General features: G+C 40.4%; 1 protein-coding gene across 3 annotated transcripts in view; it reads right to left on the bottom strand.

The window, feature by feature from the left end:
- SH3D19 (SH3 domain containing 19) overlaps positions 1–26,002 on the bottom strand; it is an 81,999-nt gene extending 55,997 nt beyond the window's left edge. For all 3 annotated transcript variants that reach the window (XM_064710869.1, XM_064710867.1, XM_064710868.1), the window contains exons 1-2: positions 25,667–26,002; positions 7,725–7,764 (exon numbers count right to left, since the gene is read on the bottom strand). Coding sequence is in view for 2 of the 3 variants with exons in the window: in XM_064710867.1 (XP_064566937.1) it covers positions 7,725–7,764; positions 25,667–25,784 (158 nt within the window). In the remaining variant the exon portion in view is untranslated. The remainder of the gene's footprint in view (positions 1–7,724; positions 7,765–25,666) is intronic.
- Between the last annotated feature and the right edge of the window lie 409 nt (positions 26,003–26,411).

The raw sequence follows: 26,411 nt of genomic DNA, 5'->3' as shown, positions 1-26,411 counted from the left end.
TCTTAAAATATCAACATGAAATTCTTTCAGAGACAACCTCACGATTACTACTTCTGCATTGCAAGTTTACAACCTGCTGAGTCTGCCTCCTCAGCCCTGACACATATCCTATAGGCTTCTCTTAGCAGCTCCTCCTCCTTTTCTGTTTCCTTTAAGAACATTATAAATACCTTTAAGAACATTATAAATACCTTTGGGAAAAAATTCTCTCCCAGCCTTCCTTCCCAGCTACCACAAACTTCATCTGCTGTTCATCACTGAAATGTCTTGGGGAGAAACAAAATTATAAAGAAGGAAAATTATAACCATGACTGATTAACTTGGCTTAAAAAATGGGCAGTTGTGTCCTTCCTGAAGCCACCTTTCTTAGAACTAATGTCTATCATGGTTGTTCATGCCCCAGATAACTCTCCTAATGCACAAGGAGTGTGGCCATGTGTCTGGATGATCCTCAGTACTTTCTATAGAAGTCTGTTCTGAAAGATGATGGGATGGTGAAACTTGCTCATGTACACAAGATGCCCAAAGAAGCAGTGAAATTCTTTCAGCGAAGACAGAGGGTGAGCCTTTTTCTCTTTATTCTTTCAACAACCATCTCATTTGCAGCGTTATTTTCCATTATGAATTAGAATAAGCACTGGAGAGCAGCCCAGACAACGGAAAGAGTTGTTCAGGCCACCAGAGCAAACAGTCCTTCAGAATTCCCTTTGCAGAAACCAGGAACAGAGCACTCTTTTTATTAAAACAAATCCCTCTTCTCTGTTTAGGAATAAGGGATCTAGGAGGCTGGCTAGGATACACCCTTCACAATAACTCTTTACTGCTATCTGTGAGATGAATAGGCAAAAATCCCCAACACAACAGTGACAAATGACCAACATTAAAACAAACACCCCCAGGAATAGGCTCTAGATACTCTTGTGATCCCTAACTGCCAAAAACTATGCTGAACCCATCTGCCATTTATTCCTTAGCTCTACCTGTGATTCTTTTTTTCCTCATTTACAGAGAAGTATAAACTAAGCAGAGTAAAAATTAACATTGCAAATTAAAAATTAAGCATGGTGATTTATTGTGGCAAAGAAGCTACCAAAGAAACAAGCTGCACAAAAATCGCTCCAGCTTATTCTACTCCCAGAAGCAACAGCTCCAAGGTGAAAGCCCGTGCTGATGAGAAACGTGATAAACAAAAGAAAGACACATAAGCAGATTCCAATCTCACACTGCACCAGTTTAAATCTATATTTAACCTGTGGGATTGCACTGAGTAAGTAAGTCCAAAATTTATCTCTTAGACTGAAAATAAAGGAGTCACATGAGCCTACTTTTAAGATAACAAGAAAAGTCATAACTCAGAGCCCCTGTTTCCAGTTCTGCCATTGACTGATTGTGGAACTTGCAAGAAATCACTCTGCACCCCTGTGCTGAGCCTGCTTCATCTGTGAAGTGGAGACACAGCTATTTTTTTCCCTGGAGACCAGCCTTGTGATCCAACTAACCACATGAGCACTGACAGCAGCCCAAAGGAGAGAACAAGACCTTTCCTTCTTGGAGCAACACAGGCTTAGCTCAGCTCAGGGCAATTGTGAAACTGCACCCCAAGGATTTGGAAAGGAGACTAGATACTTTTCAGAACTACCCTGACTTCTGACCTACTGGGAGGGTACAAAAGCAGGACATTTCTATTTTCACAGCCTAAAAGCATGCTTAGAGCAAGAGTAACTTGATAGTCTCTAGCCTTAAAAATTGCAAAAGTTGAAGGTAATGAATAAGAATATCACTGTAAAACATCCCCCAACATTCATTCTTTCTTCCACACACAACCCTTCCCATTCAGATGGAGTGCCAGCAAGGTTCAAAGTCTCAAACTTCAGATGTGTATTACAGTCTGTTACACTGGCTGGATGGGCAAAAGCCTGAAATTTTCCTGTGTAAAACAGAAGCACTGACAAGGCTGTTCACACATTGCTAGTAGACAACACAAGGGTTTTAAACAACAGTGATGAAAAACTGTACTTCAGGATGTTTGTGTGAATGAATTCAGTCCTCCTGGATATGAAGCAGTCCAGATTTTAGACTGTTTCTTTTGGTAGTGTTTCCCACAGCACAACCATTTGGAAATAAAGTTAGTAAATGACAGACAAGCAGCCTCAGAGTGGGCTGAAAGTAAGCAGGCTCAATCTCTCGTTCCCAGGAGATTTTCCCATCTTGGCTGTAAAAAAACATCATGGGCCTGACCTAGCATCAGCATCTTCCCACTATGAGCACCATGCCTGATTACGTGACCTGCATGACCTTCCCTCCATTCTGGGATTTCTCAGTACGGAAGCAGCAGAAGTCTCTCCACGCTGCCCCTTTGACTAAGACAGGGCATTCATCAACAATATAAAGTTTAACAAAGACAAATGCCAGACTCTATACCTCAGATGGGCAATCCTGAATGTACATACAGACTGGGGAACGAGAGGCTGGAGCAGCGCTGCAGGAAGGGAGCTGGGGGTGCTGGTCCATGGCATTGAACGTGAGTCACTGAGCCCTGGCAGCCAGGAGGCACAGCCCTGTCCTGGGGGGCAGCAGGCACAGCCAGGCCAGGGAGGGGATTGTCCTGCCCTGCTCTGAGCTGGGGCAGCCTCACCTCCAGTGCTGGGGCAGCTCTGGGTGCCACAACATCAGAAAGACACTGAGCTGTTGGAGAGTGTCCAGAGGGCAACAAGGATGGCAAAGGGCTTGAGGGGAAGCTGTGTGAGGAGTGGCTGAGGTACTGGGGCTGCTCAGCCTGGAGCGGAGAAAACTGAGGGGAGACCTCAGTGCAGTTACAACTTCCTGGTGATGGGCACAGCAGGGGCAGGCACTGATCTCTTCTCTGTGGTGACAGTGACAGGACCTGAGGGAATGGCCTGAAGCTGTGGTTAGGGGAGGTTTAGTTCGATATTAGGAAAAGGCTCTTCACCCAGAGGGTGTTTGGGCACTGGAACAGCTCCCCAGGGAAGTGGCCACAGCACCAAGCCTGACAGAGCTCAAGAAGCTTTTGGACAATGCTCTCAGGCCCATGGTGTGACTCTTGGGGATGCTTCTGTCCAGGGCCAGAAGTTAGATTTCAATGACCCTTGTGGGTAATTTCCAGCTCAGGATATTCTATGATCTGGTGAAACTATTAAATGACTGACTGTAATGGTTACAAACTAGAAAAACCTGTTAAGGCCTCAAAAGCATACTGATTTGCAAAACCACCTCATTTTAATTATAAAGAGGGGACAGTTCCACCACATTCTCAAGCCAGTGCCTTAGGATTTCCTTCGTGCTCTGTTAAACGCTTAAGATCCTCATTAAAGGGTGTCTTTTCAGGTTTCACAGATGATCTGGGAAAACACACTCTTAAGAGATAGTCTAACTGTTACTGTAGTATCTCTTAAACGCAGAGATTAAAATCAACATTATGTAGCAGAGGAAACAGAAATGCAGAAGAGCTTTCACTAATGGAATTCTGCTACATTAAAAAAAACCCCAAACAATTAAAACCAAAGTCAGATACAAAATACCATTCATAAAAACGATCGCTTGATTTACCAGAGCTTCACTAAAGGGATCAGTAGCCCCTTTGATCAGCCACTACAAGTGCTTGTTTATAAAGGAACAAAAGACGACTTTTGTCTATTTGTATTGTTGACTTGATGCATTTTAAATAAAAAAAGCTCAATTTACTGCAATCAAATGAAGGCAACCAGCTGTAAAAGAACTTAAGCATATTACAGTCACCAGGCAGACAATATGCAGTAAAATCTAGGATCTGTTTCTAGAAATGAACTAATTCTTTTTATCCCCCTTCCCATTTTTCACAGTAGACACTGATATTTCTGACTTGAAGTCAAGTGATTGATACCCTACTAAATCTCTCAATAAATTGCTGCAGCTGTTAGCTACCTTCACCTGCTCATCTCCAAGGTCAAGGAAACTACAAAGAATTATACCAAATTATAGGATTGTGTTTCAGGTTTTCTTGATCAACAATCCTTAACCAAAAGAAGAAAAAAAAAATTCCAGTTCCTTCTACAAGCTTTACTCACCTTCAGGGATTAACTGCAAATATGTAGATGCCTGAAATCTTCTTTTCTATTACTATCATATTTTCAGTTTGAAAACATTTAGAGGAATAAAGACCTACTTCTTTTGACCTAATTGACTTGTGTTACAGCAGTGCATGACCTGAAGCTATCAGAGACAACAGTACAAGCATGACCTGACAGTAAAATCAAGAATTGTAATTACAGACCACTGTTACCAGTAGAGATATATTTTCATACTGTCTGAAATGTAACAATCGAAGGGTGGCTATTAGGTCATGAGACTAAATGTCTCTTGATTAAAATTAACATAGCAATAGGTATTATCTGGTTTGAGTGAACATTTGTTTTGATCTTACTAATGTGCTATATTTAACAAAAAATCAGTGCAGAGCAGTACATGAAATAGATACACAGGCCCTGTTCTGCTACTCCTTGCTTTATCTAAACTCTCCGGAGTGTCAGATGGTTGATAATCACCAAAAGAGGCAGAAGACGATGTAGTAATACACATTTTGTAAAGGTTAGCTATTTCCCTGCCTTTCAATCATTATCTTTGATTTATCCACTCTCCAGGTTTCTTCCCCATGCCATGCCAAATCCCTGTATCAGTCTCAGAATGCTCCCTCTTTCTGTAGCATTTCTCCCATGCTAAACATTTGACAGGCTAATAACCAAATCAGAATATTTCTCAGAGTTCCTGATACTGCTGTAAAAATTCTTTTAAATGGCATCACCCTATAATAAAGTACTATATTAATGACCATTTATATACTGTTCTACCTACAACAGTTTTTTTAATGTCTTTCATTGCAAGTGAATTATGTCCAAAGGTATGTTTTCAAATGGATCCCGTCTCACTGTATATAAACTCTTCATCCCTAATACTACAAAGACTCAAGCATAAGCTTGAAATACATCTAGAAATGCATAGGCAGAGACATATATAAGAATAGAAGATTGGAAAGGGCAAACTTTAGAACCTTGAAATCACAAGAAATATTGTTATGTGACCTTTTTGTTATGATGATCATGTTCCAGACCACAACCTAACGTTATGATACATGAGGAAGAGTTGGTGGTGGATATCTGGGCCTTCTTTTGGTCTTTTCTTATCCCAGTGTTCCACATTTATACTTAGACTTGACAGACTTCTGGGCAAGATCTCATCAGAGTTTTGTATGAAACAATAAACTACTTTTCTGAATCTCTCTTGGAAACATCTATGTCTGCTATTTCACCTTAGGTTATCTACCTTTCTTAAGGCTCACTGCTTATTCCTTCATCTTGTCAGCTGGTCTACCCATGTTGACATCCAATACTTCATAGTAATTCTAGTGCAGAACCTCTTGTTTCCAGACCTTGAGTTCAAGACCTGCAGTGTCATTTTTGTTCCACTTGAGACCATGAGAGGGGTAGTATCTTGTGTGTTTAAGCTATGCATCCCTCAACATGCAGTTTAAGGAATAAGTAGCCAAGATGCCTCTGAACCACTGTATTTTCTTTTTCCCTTGTCATGAACTGCTCCCAGAGAAGACAGTGTCCAAAGTGCAGTAGCTCATCATAAAATGGAATAAAACTGTCCCCAGTAACATTCAAACAGCTTGTAACATAGGAAATTCTGCCTATGTTACAAGAGAAGTGTGCTTTACACTTCAGTTTTAGCTGTGCATACTTCGCAATTTAGCTTTCCCTCAGGTCTTCTATCAAGGGGCTCTGGCCTTGATGCAACTGCAGCTCTTTTCCAGGGCATGACATGGCCAGACTTGGGATAAGAATCTCACCCAGCAATTTGTCACCACAGAATAGTGCTTCTAATTATAATGAGAGATGAACCACTGAGTGCAGTAATATCAATTAGCAGAGTACATCATTTAAGCAAGGCAAGCTGCTCCTGTTCCAATGTAGAAACAGTAATGAGATGCGCACAAAACAACACTACCCTTCAAATGGTGGCTTGTCCTCACAGCTCATGACACAATGGCCAGTGAGACTGAGAAGGGGGTAGAAGATACATAAATATGGTCAGAAAGCACATGCACTACTTACAGGAATGAAAGACTACTGAAAGCTGCATTTCTCTCAACATTATGAGCCATCTACATTATACTCTTAATTACTCTGTGCTTTCCACATGAGAATTTGGAGACTGTAATCCAGGCAACTTAGGGTAGTGTTTTATTGCCAAAAAAAAAAAAGGTCCACATTTGACTTTCCAATTCCATGGAAAAAAATCAGAAGTTTTACTTTGCTTTTGGTTCAAATTCAAACTTGTAAAACACACTCCAGAGCAAAAAGATATTGGTGAGAACAACTAGGGAGAAGAAAGAGGAAGAGATTGAAGCTTTTTCAACCTTAAACTAAACATTTTGATAAAATAAGTTTTTCTTTTTACAATGGTTTGGATTTGTTTGACATTATTGTAATATGACATGATCTAATGAAAGTTCTAACATTTAGACTGTAACCACAACGTTTTTAGAAAATAAAAGAAATAAGTTCAGTATTTTGAAGTATTAAAGGAAATCAGCACATGCAGTGATGAGCTTTTAAGCAGTTAAAAGTATTTTAAGACAAAGGCAATACCCCCCTGCAACTTAAACACACTGCTGGAATCAGCTACAGTGCTGAGGCAGATGGGGGAGGGAAGGGAAAATCATCCTCCCCATCACATCACACAACAGATACAACACATCAAGTGTGCTGTAAGAAAATGCTACACTGTTCTTCCAGCTGTAAATCCTAGCCCACTGTACTGTAAAACTGTACCAAAAAGGAAAAAATGTAGACTGTAAAAATCAAATGAAAAGGTCAGGTCATGTCAAAAGCCTGGACACCAGGGGAATTTTTTGGAAAGACTTTTCACAAAGGAATGGGAGAGCCAGTGTTCGCTGGTCTGCTCTACCACTTTGGTTCATTAAAATTCCACTATCTACCACATGACATGGACAAAATCCTGTTCCCCAGTGGAGAACTGAAAGACAGTTTGAAAACGAGCAATAGAGAAAGAGACTATTTAAAAATCAGAGGATAAGAAGAACTACAGAATATTCAGAAGCTAAAGGGAACATATGGCCTTGCAAATCAATAGCCTAGAAGTTCATGACAAATCCTAATGAAAATTCTAAATAAACAACGTGTTGGTGTGTGTGTGCACGGGCTCTGTTTAAAACACTTTTGTTTGTTTGTTTCTTGTGAAACCTTGGGTATGATGGGATCAGAGTCAATGGAATAAATAATAAAGTGTTGCTATTTTTGAACCAAGAATTACTTTCCTTGCCATAGAAGCAAAGAGTTCAAAGTAGGAAAAGTCATGAGGAGCTTCTTGTTTTAAACCACAGTTTTACCAAACAACCCCGTGCATGACACATAAACAAGCATTTGGAGTTTCAGTGCGCACAATTACAATCTAGCAAGTCCTATTAATTTCTTGAAAAAAGAACTTTGGCCATAAAGAATATAAAACAAGTATTTTTAACACAAACTTATTTTGTTTAACACAAAACTTAATTTATTTTACATTACTGTTACCCAAACAGAGAAACAGAAAAATGACATTTTTATATTTCTGGCCAACTTCCTAGTTCACCCAATAAAAGGAAAAAATTAGGGTTAAAAAAAAGAAAGAGAAGGAAAGAATAAATAGAGAAATACAGTTCTTACCCTGAAGAGCGGCAGTCTGGTTTATTTCTTTCTGAGCGATCTGTGAGAAAGGAGGCATAATATCAGCACAGAAGTTGGATGTTCTTTAGCAATACTAGTACAGAAGTCTTAAGAGACTAGCAAAACTTATATGACTAGCAAAACCAAAAGCTGATTCTCTTCTAAAACTGTTTTCCCACACTGAACTAGACTGCCTAAGACCAAGTAAAATTACTGCAAGTTTAAATTTGTTACAATTCCTCCACGCAAAACACAGTGTATTTAATGTTTTGTATTAATGCTTTGGAAGCTTCTCCTCCCTTTAGCTGAAATGAATAGTGCTTTAGTTCGGGATAAAAATAAGGGAGAGGGAAGAGGAAAAAAGAAAAACCACAGATTACTCAGCGCAAAAAAATCATTCCATGAATCATGGCTGGCAGGGTTCCCTGACAGGATGGGAGAAAAATCAGCAGTTGGTTGCAGCAACATCTGCAAATACACTGAATCCAGTGCAACCCCACCATTAACTCTTCAGTTTCTGGGGATTCCAAATACTGAATTTTTCTGTGTTTTTAGAAAGGGTTTTCTTTATCCTGTAAGTATTTCAAGTAGCTTATTTGGACTAATGAGATTGACCCACAAAAATCTACATATAAAGCTCCAGTATGCACCAAAAGTATAAAATATTTCTCTCGAGAGTTATGATTATTGCACAAGCATTATAAAATAACTGCAGTGCTATGATATTAGAATTCATGTATTATCTTTTATATTTTAAGTCCAGAATATCTTTTACTGCATGACTTTTGAACTACTTGAAAAGCTGAGGCTGTTGTCCACCTAAAATGCATATATTCTAAAATTAGAGGGGGGGGGTTTAATCTTTTAATGCAGAAAGATCCACTATACAAGCAGAAGTTAATTCCTACAGCTGCACCTTATCTCCACTGACCATGGTGCTTTTGCTTCTAATTTGATCTCAGTGTATTTTATACAGAAAGCTATTTTTCATGTGTTAATAAACACTTTACTGAAAAGCTTGTCTATACAGAAGACTCTTCCTAAAAAAAATTTCACGCTCACAGATTGTATTTTCAATCTTAAAGCTCTGCATTTGAAATAAAATTTGCTCTCTTTACAGTAGATATTTGTTTGTGCAGTTTTATTTCCTGTGTAAAAGAAATATTTTCCTCTCCAAGCTTTACGTGCTCATTTGATTAAACTTTCATTAAAGTGGTAAAAAAAAATCTCATGTCAATTGTGCTTAAAAGTATGTAATGCTTTTTCCATCCATAGGTGCTCCTACTGAGCTGTCATAGCCACACAGTTATAATTTATTGTCTTCCTGACTCACGGCGATCTTCATTTCATCACACTGCGTGCAACTCTGCTAGCAGAAGCAGCATGGTATAGCTCTGGAACAGCTCAAACCAGAGCTGCAGCAGCAGCTCCTCAAACACACACTCCTTCCATCCTTACCATGGAACCTCCTTACCTGGGAGCACTGAACAAAATGGGACCGGACCTCCTACTGAAATCCGTTTGCCATCTGTTGCTCGTTACCAGCGTCCCCTGCTCTGTCAGCAGCCACAATCTAACAGCGTTCACACAAAGCCCCCACTGCAGAAACAACCGTGTGAATGGAAAGGAAGAAACCGAGTCGGAGCACGTGTAAGCACAGCTCTGGGAGCTCTGCCACACAGCCCATGGCCAGCCAGCACATCCTCCACTGCCCGCCCGCACCGCTGCAACCTGCTCACTCAGGAAATCAATGGGATTCCCCTCTCCCTTTTATTTTCATTCCCCTTTCAGCATTTCAATGCTATATTTGGTTTTGCACATTTTATTTTCTGATAAACTTAGTGAGAGCACACCATCCACACACAAAATGATCTTCTTGAAAAGAACAAACTGTAATCCCACAAGCAAAGAGCCAACATTTTAAAATAGAACTAAAACCTCCACCACATTAGGTTTGCTGTGACCTTAACCTTTAAAATTTGTTTTAGTTTCAAGCGTAATGAGAGACTCAAAGAGCTCCATCTTTCAGTTATGTGCTTGGAGTCAATTAGGTGGTGAAGTCACTGTACCAGGAGGTGTTTAAGGAAAGACTGGACGTGGCACTTGGTGCCATGGTCTGATTGACAAGGTGATGTGGTCAAAGGTTGGACTCAATCTCAGAAGTCTTTTCCAACTGAATTGATTCTGTGATTCTGTAAATTTTGCATTTCTAAATGCTATTTTGGCATTAGGTACAAGCATCAATTCAAATAATGACACACCTCTACAAACACTAGAATATGAAAGCCTAGAAAAAACAGGCAATTTTTTTTGCAATACACACACACATAGGCAAATCCTTGACTTAAAAAAAAGCTGAGTCTCAAAAGTGCATGCCCCACAACTAATTCTCTTTTCTCTATACATGTTACCTCAACAGCAGAGAGATGTCTTTGTAATCTTTTCTAACAGAAATAAGCAAGAAGACTGTATAGTTAGAAAGATCTGAAAATGAAATCCTGCACTACATATTTTCCTCAATTTGTATCAAAGATACAAATTGCTATAAAACATTACAGGACACTATGTCCTTCTAGCAGAAAACTGCATATTCTTCAATCCAAAACTCTGGAAACCAAAACTGTGCGTCAAATCAGAGCAAACACTGAATGCTGCTGGACTAGCACTTATAATGAACAAGCCTGTCTGCACTCTGGCATAGGAAAGGCACAGGAAAAAATGGCACTTCTACTGACATATACTACCTTCCAGACACAAGACACCAGTACTATCCTCCCTATCCTTCTGTTGCTAAAAGCAATAAAATTCCTTACTGTGTATGCAGCTGTAGTATAATATGCTAGGAATTTACAAGCAGCTAGTACTCCCAAGCTACAAAACCGGACTGTACAACTCTAAGTTTATTTTAGTTAACGAAGTTCTTTCTGCCTGTCCTCCAATCTACAATTTGCATGGCCAGAGATCTGCAGTCTGAGAACTGACCATGCTCCAATCTCCTGCAGACCATACTTGAGATTTTCTCCACTTCATACTCACATCTACTATTTACAAAACCTTTGCTGCCCTCATAACATTACAGCCATACAAGAGAAATACATTAGCCTTGTTCAGAAGCAGGATATAGTGCAAGAAGCAGTTAGTAGGTGGAGCAGACGAGGTGGAAGAAGTCAGAGACTCCTGGCTGAAGTCAGGAAGACTGTTGTCCAGTTCTAAGCACAGCAGAGGAATCAAGGAAACCATAAAGGCACAAAAATCTGCTCTTCATACCACAATAATATGGCAAATCTAGCATTTCTTTACAAAATCATGCTCTGTGTATTTCAGTGGCAGCATGGACACCTTATGCCTTTTTTTCAGCATGCAAAAGCTGAGTGGCAGACAGAAATGCCATGTACCAGTTGCCTTCAGAAAAAAAAAGGTGATTCTCTTACATTCCAAGTTTGGGGAAATTAGCTCCTTTTGTTGTTTGTTTTTAAAACGGCATCAAAGTTTTACTTCTCAAGGAAAATATAAGTATAATCATCAGGAGAAAAATAACTGGGTCAACATCATTTCAGTTGCTCCACAAACCCAAAATAGCTTAAGTTTTTGCCAAAAAGACCACCAATGCAGAAAATAGTATCTTTTAAGGCAATCACTCTTGTTTCAGGAAGACAAGCAAAGAAAAGGAAAAAGGCAACTCACACTCACTAGAGCCATTATTTTCCTCTGTTTATTTTGTAAGCTTCTTCAAAGCATCCTGTTGCTAAGAGTGACTTCAACTGAAAAGTTTGCTCTCACTAGAAAAAAATTCAAGTATAAACATAAAATGTTGAAAAATGAGTGGAAAGTTAACACACATTCTGCTGCATCAAACTGCAAAGCTACTGGGGAACCTTCAATGCAATTACCTCCTGAGGCTGGTAATCTCCCACTTTTAACTCCATTCCACAGCCTGATCTCTTAAAAGCTGAAGGGAGGAAAGGGGGGCACGTGACATTCCCATTTCTGGGAAACAGAGTTTAACTATGCCTGCTGAAATGACCAGTCAGCAAAAGAGGCAGGGCTCTAACACTCTCCAGGAAGACACATAGTTAGAGCAACCAGCAGACTCCATACCAGCAGGTTTTAGCCCCAATGGCCCAGCAGTGGTTTCACAGGGAAAGCAAACATGATGTGTATTGTAACAATACAAACCTCCAAATAAACCAAGCAAAGGAAACCATGGGCTTTTAAGCAGTGCTGTTAACACCAAAATATAGACAGAAATTATGTTTTCAGGATAAGCAAATTATTGGAAGAGGCTGTACAACTTTCATCCTGAGGATGCATCCGAATGCAGTTTTGAAGGTCATCAGGCCTTGAAAAAGCCAGACACTAAGACCAATACAGCAGCTCTACAAAGCATCATGCTGAAAATGCGATGCCACTATTTCAGTCATATGCATCTAGACCACAGCTAAATGGTGCACCAGTCCCTGCCAGACAACTGAATCAAAAACTCCAAGTTTTCATTTCTAATTGCCAGTGTAGATGGGGCCCTCACTCAAAGGAATTGCACATTTTCTGGAAAGAAGGTCTGCATTTGTGGGGAATTTTCAATGCTAGTTGATTTATTTGCCTGGAACAAGCAGTAACTGCCACGGATACTGCCACCTTTTTGCCTCTGTTTGTTAAGGCATATTGTGGCTCAAAGCCACTCTTCCTTCCTTTCAGCACTTTCCTCAGTATGGAATCAAAACAATGCAAATTGATTCCAATCTGTAGAATCAACTATACATTTTGGGCAATTTTGTTAGGAATAGTCATACAGCAAAACTCATAAAACTGAACATTTGTTTAATATTTTAATATTTTAACAGCAGAGTCCCTTATCAGTTGTTTAAAAGACAGAAGGCTCAAGCAGAGATTAATGAGAGGCTTGGAAGGAACTTTAAAATTTTACTTTATGTATAGCTTTCCCTTTACTGCAAAAGGCTACAAAATCAGGACATGCTCAGAGTTTTTAATTGTAAAGGTAGACAGTTTTTATACTTACTTTAAATTCTACAGTATGCTGTTGACTTCCAGAGCAGTACACTGCCAGGAAGAAAACAATATTATAACATCCCCCACAATTATACTAGTCTGTCAGTTTTAGCGCTAAACAATAACTGAGTCTGTAAGCACAAAGCATTCCTGCAGTTTTTTATACTTGGAGTAATGCTTTTTTCCCCCCACTCTTAAACACACCTGATAGATGGCTGGGGGTGGACCCCAACACACAGCTGAGAATACAATGAACCTCAGCAGTCAAGTATTTAATTTTGAAACCTACTGATCACCATAAAGTGTGTAATTTTCCCAAGACTTTAAGTTATAGTATCTTTACCTTGCTAAAAAGGTTAAAAATAAACTATAGTAATGTTTAAAGCCTTTAGTGCACTTTTAAGTGCACAACATATAAGTGAAAAAGGATTTTACTGGACAGCAGAGGCCACATTTGCTAATGCTACATTTGCTGTTGATTAGTTTTTGTGACTCTGAAGTTCCACCCCCTCATTCTTGCCCCTACATTTCTCCTGCACGGCAACAGCAAAAGTGTGTGTGCATCAGTGTGAGCATATGTGCCAGCAAAAGAGGGGGCAGATGCAGAAAACAAAAGAGAAAGGAAACAGACTGTGTAAGCTATCACCATTTCTCTAAAATGTTTGTGCTGTAAGAATCTAGACTAAACTCAGCACTGGGAACTGGGCTTGTTCTTAAGCCATAAATGATAAACAAAGTATATAAGCAATCAAATACACCCACTACATACATATGTTACCACACTTTTGCCTTCTACCACAGTTGTTTAAAAAGGAAAATTTGGACACAGCTGCTTCTAAAGCTCTTTTTTCAAAAAATTAGCAACTCCTGGAAGTACAAATCCCCATATCTTCATAAAAAACATCCCAGCTGATCAGTGCAATGTAATTCTTAGATTATGAACTTCAAGTATAACTAGACACAGGCATCAGGATACCATCAGTATCACAGTGGGAGCTACTCTAGATGAGCCCTACTACTTATTTTTTTATACTTTCCTAAGGAAAGTATTAATTGACTCAACATTTTGATGAACAGAAGACTTATAACCATAAAATACGCTTCTCTCTAGGCATTTCTAAAATGTTAAATCTACATTTCTGAAAAATAATTCACTGATGTTGCTAGCATTGCCATTAAAAGAAAATTATCTTTTATCTTTTTATAAGAGCACTGTACTGCCTTTTTCTTCCTGAATCAGAGATTTAGCATGCCTGCGGAGATTCTTCATATTCCTCAGCTAGACCACAGAGCTCACTCAGTCCTACCTATGTCTGCCTGTCAAAGGGTGCTGATACACATACAAAAAATGCAATAGTTAGATGTGTGAATAAACTTGTCCTTCTGACACTGTATTTAACAGACTATCTTATAAGCATTCATACATAATATGCAAGATCCAAATTTATTTCATTGTTCTCCTCCTCAGGCGTCTGCCTTACTTGAGAACCAGAACATCCAGCACCAAAAGTGCCGTCAGTTTTGAACACCTCTGTGTAGGTACATTCACCTGTCACAACATACTGCTGAGGTGGCAAACCTCTACAACAAAAGCCCCCAGTGTAATCTTATGGATTAAGCACTTGTAAACCAAGTCCTATTCAATGTGGGCAAGACATGGATTCACAATAAAGTGCTGAATCGCAATTCACAAGATATTCCCCCTTCTGTATATGAGGAAACGAATTTGGCTTTAAAACAAACAAGAAAATTTCTTTCTTGACTATTTCATCCTGTGAAGCCACTGACAGAATAAAGGTGACATTGCTTTCAATTTAGATATCAGACATGACAGTGAGTGCAAGTGCGTGCAGAGGTCTGCACTGTGGGAGGAATCTGGAGACTAGGGAGATGAAATGACACAGAGAGAAAGAAAATAATGTATGAAAAGAAAGGATTGTAATATACTCAAGCACAAAAAAAAAAAAAAAGCAGTATCTCTAAAAATAGAAGAAATGTACCAGGCAAAGGAAAGTATTTATTTCTCTTAAGATACCACTGAAATACTCAGTAGTTTATTCTTGTAGTATTTTATGGTCCTTTGTCACTATTTATGACTAAAGAATCCCCAGGCTGTTTACCCAGTCCATCTAACGAGAACAGTCTTAAATATCACTGATTTTTTTATACGTACTAATTTTCTAGGGAAGTGCATTCAACATAAGCCTATTAACAACATATTTTCTCTCCAGTGACATTGGTAATTCTGCCCAACACAGAAATAAAAAAAAAATCTAGGAAAATGAATGTAACAATTGCTTCTCACGTGCATAGGATACTTCTGAAGTACCATAAAATGGATTATTCCCAAAAAGGACTCTTTATCATCAAACAAAGACTACAAGACCTAGACACATCATAAAAAGGATTAATGTGAAAGTGCAAAAAATGGATTTATTTAATGACGGTGGCATATATGAATAAATTGTTGTACCCTGAGATAACCCTCCTCCATTAGCTTTGAGCACATGCCTAAAAGTTGTGCAACTCTCTGCCACTATTCCACAGAACAGGAAGCCCAGCACTTTGCTGTTATTAAAGCAAGTAATGTTTTAAGGCATATTATTTAATAATGTAGTGATCGGCATCCAGTTTTTAAAGAAGTGAATCACCTGGCATTCTGAAGACATTTTACTGAGGTGCACATTGTATTTATCCACATCTACTCCAAGGTGTTATACATCTACCAAATCCCCTTTAAGATACCTCAGAGTCCTTCATTACTGGCCTAACGTGTACATGGAAATCTGCATACATGTGCCCTTTGGTCCTGGAAGAACATCCTGACCAGCAGTCACTATGTACAGCTGGATTCCTGGCACCATGATGTCACCTTATGCAGCTGTTAGAAAAGTAATTCTTTGCCTGTTTCTACCCTCAACTTGAGGCTACTGCATTTTGTTCTCAGTCTTCTAAATGCAAATTTCATCCAGTCAGGTGCTACTCATGGTAACACAAAGCAGTTTCACCTACAGTCAATGAGAGGCTTCAAAAACTGCTTTGACCAAGAAAAAGGATGGCAAAGTTATTAAGCATTTGAAAGCCCTCAAAACAAAGAATCCTGAGCTTACCACAGATAAACACAGCTTTTTGCAACACTTGGTAATGCTGGCAGAGACAGTTCCAATTGTTCGGTACTTTGGAGGAAATAACTACCCTCCCATAACTAGACCTCTCCCCAGTTCTGTGCACTCACCAAAAAGGCCTACAGATGCTGTCAGAGGCATTCAGCCTCTGTAAATATACTAATAAGTACCTCTACATTGCTATGTGCCAAAACACCATGATGACACACTTCAAATAGTTCTTGATAATGGATCCACAAACATCAAGCTAGAGGACAGCAATTACAGAAATGAAATGTCCCTAATGTCACGGCAGCTGCTACCATGTATTTCCCAGAGATGATATTGGTCATCTGCAGCAAGCTTTGCACACCAGAACAGAAAAACTAATTATAATCCTGAAGTTAGGCTGATGAGAGCTGAATACATGAGGTGTGCAGCATTATCCCATCTTGTCATTCAGTGATACTTGTTCCATGCTCCAGTGATGCTCATCCAAGCATGGACTTGACCTGCTTAAACAATGGATGTGGTAAACTGTCCAGGCAGGACATGGCAGGTACCCAGCCTCAGGAACTCCATCCTCAGGTGTATTTCATCATGCCAGTTTGGAGTTCACTAGATGCTCCAAAGAATGGCAAGCTTAAGACAAATGACAAAGCGTTCAGCATTTGGCATCAGTTGAACTGTGGCACCCGACAATGCAGTTCTTCAAGTACCAGGGTAGAAGGAGAGAGAGTTCTTAAGAAGCTTCTACTTTGATCCTAAGTCCCACATTTCTATTAGAGTTGTACCCTAAACTTAAAGTGCAGCTGTAAAATGGATACAGCACAGCAATGGAATCATTTAATATGAGAAAGTTATTGAAATGCTGAGCTTGTTTCCAGAAATTTATGTCCCATCTCTCCAACAGGATGAATGAACAGTATTTTAATAAGAAATAAGATCACAACACGCTGCACATGCAAAAATTCTTTAAAATGATTTAGTACAGATGTGCACAATCTGAATCAATTTTCATATATAGATCTGTGATACTGAGAACTCAGTTTTTAATGCAAGGAATTCATGATGAATACAAAATTATCACCTTGAGAAAACAAATTATATTAATTTTAGTTTATCTCTTATAAACAGAATCTAAATGCTATAACTGAAGGAAAGCATCAATCAACTTCTTCTATACATACAATATTCTGTCTAGAAGGAGAATGGACCAGAACCCTTTTGTAGTAAACACGGTGCTTGAAAATTTACCTAAGCTTTTAAGGAAGTAAATCACCACGATCAAGACCACATTAAAAAGCAGAATACAGATAAGAAATTATAATTCAAGAACAAGTGATTATCCAGCAGAAATACCAACATGTATGCAAAAGGCTGTAACTGATTTCATATAATGAATGACTGTGCTCCTTACTACCATGCAAGATTTGAGTGGATTCAAAAAAGGAATTAGTGAAAGATAAATCCATTGGCAGCAATTTAGCAGGGCCTTTCATATGAGGCCTCCCAGAAGTTGCTAAGAAATTGACTGCAAAGGGGAAGGAATTTCGCTTGGAAGTAAAACCTGAATCCTGGGAGGTGTTTCTTGCATACTTTCCTGAAGACATTTGTTTTTTCAGTTTGTGTGCTCTAACACACGAACTACTAGCACAGCTCTGAAAGTCTGACAGTGTGCCAACTATTACCCACAGGAGTAATGATGTCAATCATTTGAAATCTTTAGCATGTTCTGATCCAATCATATTTTCTTCAAAAGCCTGAACAAGCTGACTGAGGTTGCAACACATATACACAAAACAAATGCTATGACCTCTTTAAAAGCTTAGGAAAAAAATAGTAAAATTTGTTGCATTCAGCTTCTACTCCAGTATGAACCTTTTCAGCCTTGCTGTCATCCAACTTTTCAGGCTGAACCCAAATACAGCCATAGAAAGCAGAAAAGCAAGAACATATTTGTTTTGTAACATATGCAAGAGTTTCTAAGCCAATTAGGTTTATCCTTGAAGCATCTTATTTAGCATTCAATTAAATTTTGTCAGAAGATTCTAAATTCTTAAGTCAGAATGTCAAATTGATGTTTTTAGAATAACACATAAAATCCATACAAATCTCTACAGATGTAAAACACCTGAAGCAATTAGTGTAACAGCACAACATCAAGTGGTCAATTTAAAAATATTGATATACATAAGATCCTGTGTCTGTCAAAATTTATACAACGTTGAGGGGAAAACCAGGAATTTTTCTTGGTCCGTGCCATGAACCACTAAATCTATGCTTTCCCACAAAACTTATTTTCATCCTTCACTAAAGGGAAGGATGCTTGCCAAGCATAAACCACAGATCAACAGATTATATACTGTGTTCCCAAATATGCTGCTGGAATGCTTCGGTGCCTTTTGTGCATACTGTTTTTCAAGAGCAGAGTAAAAAATCTTGGTCAGCAATGAAAACAACACTTCCACTACATTTTTTTCTATACAGTCAGAGGACCTGAATAAGCAAGGCAGGACTGTGCAATACGAAGGCTGAAGGGGCCAGACTCCATTATCCTAGAAAAGAGAAGGCAAAGAAACTACTTAACCACAGCACACCGCTACTTGTAGGGTAGCAACAAAGGTCACAAATGCAAACTCTTCCTGGTGTTAGTGGACAGTATTGAATAGGGCAATGGTCACAAATGTAGCTTGGGAGGCTCTGGTTGTAGGTGAGCAAAAGTTCTTCCTTTAGAAAGAAGCACTGAAACAGGTTGTAAGTAAAGCACTGAAACAGGTTTTAAGTAAAGCACTGAAACAGGTTGTAAAGAAAGCACTGAAACAGGTTGAAAGAAAAGCACTGAAACAGGTTGTAAGGAAAGCACTGAAACAGGTTGTAAGGAAAGCACTGAAACAGGTTGCCTGCAGAGGCTGTAAATCCCTCTCCTTCAGGAGACTTTTCAAGACACTGCTAGACAAAGCCTTGGCAACAGGCCTGCTTCAAGAAGGAGGCTGGACTAGGTGACCCCAGAGCTCCCTTCCAGACAACACTTCCATGGTCACAAACACAAAGTAAGCAAGCAAAGACACTGAAGAATGCAAAAGCGTTGTATTTCACTATAGATAATAAGCATCAAGAAAAGAAGTTCATGGCAAATTATTTTAGTGCTATCAAAATAAAATTTCATATGGCACATATTGCGTGAGATGCTTATTGAAACAAAACAAACAGAATTACACTAACTTTTAATGAAGAGCATAAACACCACTACTCTGTTGTTTCCAGATTTTAAATCAAGGTGATGCATGGCTTCCAAATAGATAATTTACATTTAACATCTCGGTAATTGCAGCTTAACATGCCTCAGTGACTTAAGCTATAGAGAAAGAAAAAACAAGAGAGAACTTCAGAGTACAAAATTTGAGAAACAGAATCACAACAGAATGCTGAACTGATAGACTGCAAGGACACTGGGCAGAATGTCCAAGATAAGGCCAGCAGGAACCAGATTAGGAGAAATAAACAAAGCCAACTTATGTGCTAGGTAAAAGGCAACTCTGGCAGGGGAAGACCACAACCACTGACTCACAGCCACCAACTCAAGAAACCCACATACTCAAAAGAGTGAGCATGTGGGCTGAGTAGCATAAGAATTAAGAAAGTAATTTAACTAACAAGACTAAAATACTAATTAATAAGAGAACTGTATAAATTATAGCAAATAAACATTAATACCTCTGCTTGTCAAAATGTATAAATAATGAAAAGTTTTGATAATTGGTGTACTGGCTTTGTGAATCAGCCAGGTAGGACCCCTTTCTGAGCTGAACTAAATGAATCAAACACCTCAACTCTGTGTGGATTGGCCTCTTGCACACTGGGTGAAGGAACTCATTTTGGGACAACAAAGGCTATAGTCTCAAAAGCAAATATTAACAATTTATTTACAAATATTATATTTTTTTTTATCTGTAAACATCCACCACTTTGGTAAAAGCTTCTTGCAATGAGGTTATGACTCATTTTATGCTTTGCTGTCTATCCCCATTCTTCATGCAACATCCCAGACTTATCATTTGTTGCCCTGACAGGAAATGACTGCTTACAACACAGGTAACAGCAAGGTCTTTGTGCAATCACAGTTCTGTGGGTTATTCTCTGACTACAAACTCATCTCTCCTGAAGCAATTATAAACTTCTGTGCCTTGCTTTGGCTCTAATCTGAACGATGCAGGTCCATTTAATCACTTAATAACTTATTATTATTTGTCCTTCTACAGTTTACTTGGCTAAGACATCACCCCCCATTGACTACCAGAAGTTTAATTATTTTTGTAAGACCAGCCTTCATGTTTAGAAGCGTTGTTTCTTCAGAGGGCACAACATTCTTTGGGGTTCAGTTTATACTCTGGGCCAAGTAACTGCAAGCGGGTTTTTCTCTTGCCACTAACTTGAATCTCAAGATATGCTGGAGAATTTCCATGTATAGGCTATATTATTTAACTTCCAGAAAAGCTTTAGGTAGTATTTATATTTACTTCAAACAAGCTACACTCAAAGACTATGAAATATAGCAGAAATTTCAATGGGCTGTGAAAAATGCTTAATCATATAATCTTCTTAATACTTCCAAGATACAACATACCAGTCAGAGATTATTACAGGAGATTTACATTATTTGTGTTCTTTGGATCTTAAGTGTTTTACTGTGGTGGTGCCTGAAGCAGTTATTAAACCTGAAGCCCCTAAATCTGCATCGGGACTATCAAAACAAAACAGACTGAATCCCAGGGAAAAGAGGGAAGCAGTGTTCAGCTGGCCATCCACTCCACCACTTCTAGAATTTGTGAGCTGACTAAACAAAGAAATAATTAAAACAGTGGCACCCACTCCCCTGTTCTGAATGCTCCTCTTAGTCCTCTTTTTAAGGGCTTCCGGTGTACACAAAGGCAGACCAGCAGATCATAGGCAGATGTATGAATTTATTTAAAACAAATGATCTACTTGATGGAGACTCTTTTCTCTTAATAAAAGAGGATAAATGGTTACACTTGGTATGGACAAGCAGAACAATTTCCAGATCAGCACTGAAGGACACAGGCATGCAGGCATGCAATAAATTCAGTTTCAGCTGAACAATGCTGACTTCCCTTCTGCAAGATGCCAATCCTTCCACTTCTCAAATAAAAGAGTCAGTTAACCAACTAAGTCTTCGAATCACCCTTTTCCGAATCATGCTTCCTCCGAGCTCCAGGGTCATTGGCACCTCTTGGGAAGGACTAAGCTTGAGCTGTCCTTGTTATGATCCAGTGAACCCTAAAGGACATCACCACCAAAACAGCCTCGGACCCAAGACTTTAACGAACAATTTCAGACCATCTTATTCTTTACTTCTTAAGGCCAAATATGTAGTTTTGCATTAACATGGGAACAACTGCTGAGCGTTGTTGTTTTAAATTCTTCATTTATCTGTAAAAAGTCCATTATGCCTGCAAAGTAGTGTTCACTGAACTTTGTCAGACACACTACAGAAACATACCCCCACAACCTCTCAGCATGTTGAGCAGTGAAATATTCAACCTTAATTTGTTATACTGGATACAGCTCATTGTTCTCAGCTTCGAAAACAAGTCAGTGCCAGTTTGATGTGGGAATTGTGGGAGTGTAATGAATTGATCCAACTCTGAACTAAATCTTGTTTTGGCATAAAAAACCCCAAAGCACTCAGTCAATCAACCAACCAAAACCAGATGATTTCACCCATAATCTAAAGCTGCTCAGTAGAGTTGAAAAAGTTCCAGGAAACATCTGAACTACTATGGAGAAACAGAAATAGGGGAAGGGGAAAAACCCCAACAAAACTCATCCCAGAGATGTTTCAATCAGCACAGCTAAACTTATGTGTAAAATTTACAGCCATTGTATGAGAGCAGACTACAGACAAGCGTTTGCAATAAGTAAAACAGAGTAATAGTAAATTAAACAAAAGCCTTGACCACCTGTACTTTTAACCAGGCATCAAAGTAAAAATCACATAGGTCTTCATTATCAACTCAAATAAATTTCATTGTTGCGTCCGTATTTGGTAATTTCATTTTATTTTTAAGTAAGGAGATTTCTGCCACATCCATAACGGGCTATTCTTTCTCAGGGAACACCAGCCAGAATTCTAAGTGAAATAATGCAGATACTGAATGTGTTAAGAATTTCTTGTGTGCTTTAGATAATATTGGAATATTGTGATGCTCAGCTCTAATGTAAGGACAGTAAGGACAAATAATCAACCAATGTAATTCATAACTAAAATTTGCTACTTTCACTATAAACTTTCCTGCAAGTCCACGTTAGTCAGTAGTTACAGAATAAAAAGGCAGTGAAAATAGGAAAGCACACCAGATCAAGGTTTAGAGTTAGACTGGAGAGAACCTATAAGTCTATGGAGAAATAGCATTTTAGTGAGGTTGTTCTGGTTTGTTTGGAATTTTTAATGTTTATTTATTTTACAAAAAAGTTTATTTATTTAAAAATTTAAATTTAGTTTGTTTATTGAAAACAAACAACATTCTAAACAAAACATTCTAAACACAAAAAAGAAAAACTAGTAAATATCGTGTGGTCTCTGTAACTTCCTAGAACAACAATGCATGTGACAGAAATAGGCAACAAGGGAGGTAGAAATCGATCACATTATTTATATTGCAGTTAAAAACCCTAAAACTTTCCAACAAAAGTGGTTTCCTTTTCCAGAGCAGGTGTCCAGATGATTCAGTCTTAATGAACCTATGCAGCTACTTTCACTGTTCTCAATTTTTAGAGAATATGTTGTAGTTCTCCTCCCTATAACTGAAAAAACATTATATATATATATATATATATATATATATATATATATAAAAATTCAATCAGCACTTTCTCAAAGGGAAAGTAGTTTCTTTAGAAGAGTTTCCAAATCGCTCTATTTAATAGATCTTCTCACAGGTTTTCCATAACATGCCAAATAAAAACTTCCTTGAATTCAGAGAAAATAATGCTCTGGCATGCAGTGTGGTAGACACATCAGACACATCACCTGAGCTATCTACAACCACCCCATGGACACAAATGGGGTGTCCTATCTCATTCCTCCAAATTTCTATTCTCCAAGATCTGCTCTGGCACTCTGCTGATGAAGCAAGCATCTTCAGCTCATTAAACAACCAAAAAAGCCCCCAACCCAAAACAGCAAAAAAACAAACAAATCAACCCTCCAGTGAATCAAATTAAAAAAACCCATAAACCAAACCATGAGCAGGTCTCTAACAGCTGTCAGGCTGCAGTTTCACAGCAATTCCAAGCCAAACTAACTCCTGACTGGCATAGGCTCTTACCTGCCTCTGGCTGCATGTTCCCACTCTTTCCCTCGTGCCAGCTTCAACATTCACCCTAAACCATTACAGTGAGCTGAATCAGAAGACTCGCAACCACTGAAGAGAACTAGAAAAATATCCCTCTGCTTGGACAATGCACCAGAACAGGTTGGTGCAGGTTCTAGCAAGCACAGGGGCTCCCAGTCCATCAGCCCAGGCTACCACCAAACCACAACTCCAGTGACTTCACTCACCAACAGGCTGGACGGGAAGCAGAGCTGACACACAAGAGAGCAGAAGTGGACATCCCCAAAGGAGATCACACCTCTAGAGCAGCAGCAAGCTGTTAGTTTAGTCTAGCTGGCTTCATCCTACAGTACGTGGTGCAGCACAACCGTGACTGTCTTCAAGGGAAAATATGATTTCTTCATTGCAGAGCCTCCTGTGCTCTGCCTCTCTAATAAAGCACTGCTAACCAAGTCTGAGCGTTCAGGAAGTCAGAAGTACTTGTGAACTTTCACCTTTCAGCTCCCACTTTGCACACATGCCTCGCACCAGCAGGACAAAGGTGATGAACTGCCCTTATGCTCTTCCATGCACAGGCTGAACACAGCAGAGATTTATGCTGTTGCATTCACAACTAGTTTAACAGACTGAAATACTTAAATTGACAGCCTGCTAAGATGCCACTACATTTTTTTAAACCCTACAACAAAATATCTCGCAGGCTTATTTAACACCTATTTGTATTACCATTTTGACAGCTAAACCGCACATTACATGCAAAAAAGCCCCACTAATTTTCAAAACGTTTGTAAATAAAATTAGGTAAATGAAGGTCAAGTAAGGGAAGAGCAGTAAACTCATCAACTTTGGATGATATTCCTCAATGATGCCTTAAGAATACTCCGCTGGGAGCCTCAGCGGTGTTTTCCAGCTAGATGTGCAAACAGATGGAAAGAAGGCGAGACAGCTCAAGCAGAATGCTATTCATTCACACATACTTTACACCAGTAAGGTAAACAAACAGGGCTGGCCCCATTTCAAGGGGTGGCTATCCGGAAAAAATACTAGTAAAAATTGAAAAAAACCCTTACATTACATTACACAATTTGTGCCAAAGACAAATTCTGGGAACAAGCTTTGTTCCAGAGGAAGGTGGCAAAGGTTATATAGATATATAAACTGTAGAACCAATTCTATGTTTTCCACTAATAAAAACTTCTAGAAGAAACACCTTTAGAAAACAGACATCGTAACCAGCAGCACGAACACTTTGCTGTGGAGGAAACCATACAGGAACTAACACTGATTTTCTGCACTCTACCCCAGACAAGGTGAAACCCTGCAGACATGCCAAACCACAGTGGTTTCACAGTGGTCCTGCTAATCCTGCACCTGAACAGACAGGCATTGACATAATTTGAGCCACTGAAGGCCACAGGCCCCGCCTGTTGAAAGTTGTCCTCTAGAATCCCTCATGTTGCTGTGTTTTTGTCAACTACAAAAGGGACACTCAATTTCTTGTTCAAATGGATGCAAACTCACATGAATTGCAAAGGGTGCTATATTGTTACAGTTGTACCATAATTACTAAAAATCAGAATACTTGGAATTCAGCTATGTAGCAAGGGTGAGATTTTACCTGGAAACAGACCTTATGAAAGTTATTTATCCTAGAAGGGATTTTACACTGACAGAAGAAATGCTGTATTCACACCTCAGTGACTACAGGACAGCGACATGCATGTTGACCCTCAATTAACAATGATGTCCAAATAAAATAATACCAGCTGCTGCCAGGGTCCACTTGAGTTAATAATTTCAAACAAAAGCTTGTTGTTCTCCAGGTCTCTCTACAATGACAATCTGCTCACTTAGCGCCATTCCTTCTCATATGCAGTGGCTCTTGCCTTTTTGCAGGGGCCTGCTGTCCAAACCTACACAGAAATGGCTAAACATGAACAACAACTTTGCTGTCTAGATGTTCCTCTACCTTGGTACTTTGAAAACAATGGGCAGTTAATTTCCTGATGGAGCACCCTGTGCACCTGGGCATGTCTGTGCTAGTCAACACGTGCCCATGTTAGCTTCAGGGTGGTGGTGAAACCGTGGAACAGGCTGCCCAGAGAAGTGCTGGACGTGCTCAAGGACAGGTTGGATGGGAATCTGAGCAACCTGGTCTAGTTGAAGGCGTCCTTGCCCAGGGCACGGGAGCTGGAGCCAGGTGCTCTTTAGGTCCCCTTCTAACTTAAGCCACTGTATGACTGTGCTGAGCTCGGAGCAGGAGCAGGCTCTGGGGGCGGCCCGCGGGCACACGCCTGCGGCTCGGATGCACCTGAACTGAACCCAGCTGCCCTGGGGCCAGGCCGCCGGGGCCGGCACACCTCGGGGCGGCACTGCCAATGCCGCCCTGCCCCCGACAGGAATCCAGGCGCGGGGAGCGGGCCAGGGCCAGCCCAAAGGAAGCGCCGCCGCGGCCCGCCGCGCCCTCGCCGCTCACCTGCTGCTGAGCTCAGCGCGACCCTCCGGTGCCTCCTGCCGAGCTCCCGCAGCTCCTCCTCGTCCTCCTCCAGCCTCCAGGCTTCGGCCATCGGCGGCGGAGGGGCGGCTGGCAGCATTCAAGAAGCGGGGGCTGCCATGACCGGCGCCCTCTCCTCGGCGCGGCCGCCCGGCCCTCGCGGCCGCCGGGCCCGCCCCGCACCTGCGCCCTCTCCGCCGCGCTTCTCCCGGAGACCGCTCCGCGCTGCTGCCGGCGGGGCGAGGCGGGAGGAGAGGCGGCCTTTCCTGCCCATCCGCGGCTCTCCGGCGTCAGCAGGAAACCCGGCGGCCGCCTGGCACCGCCACAAAAGGGGGCGGAGGAGGCGGCGGCGGGGGGAGGTACCTGGCTGCCGCCGCTGGGCAGCCGCGCTCCGCCGGGCGGCTCCGCCGGGCACGGCGCGGGGATGGCCGGAGAGCCAGGCCCGGCAGCGAGCGGGGTGTGCGAGCCAGGGCGGCCTCCTGCTAAAGGAGAGAAGGGGCTTGCGGCGAGAGGGTGCGAGGTCTGCCTCGCTTCGTGATGAGAGCAAGAACATGCCAAGAGGAGGATGGTGCCAGACTCTTTTTCAGTGGTACCCAGCGACAGCACAAGGAGCAGTGGCCCCAAACTAAAACACAAGAAGTTCCATCTCCACACGAGGAAGAACTTCTGTACGTCGAGGGTGGCAGAGCACTGGAACAGGCTGCCCAGGGAGGTCGTGGAGTCTCCC

The sequence above is a fragment of the Zonotrichia leucophrys genome, chromosome 4 (assembly GCF_028769735.1).
Source record: "Zonotrichia leucophrys gambelii isolate GWCS_2022_RI chromosome 4, RI_Zleu_2.0, whole genome shotgun sequence".
Classification (NCBI taxonomy): Eukaryota; Metazoa; Chordata; class Aves; order Passeriformes; family Passerellidae; genus Zonotrichia; species Zonotrichia leucophrys.
Note: the sequence above shows the minus strand (reverse complement) of the source record. Positions and strands in the feature narration are given on the sequence as shown.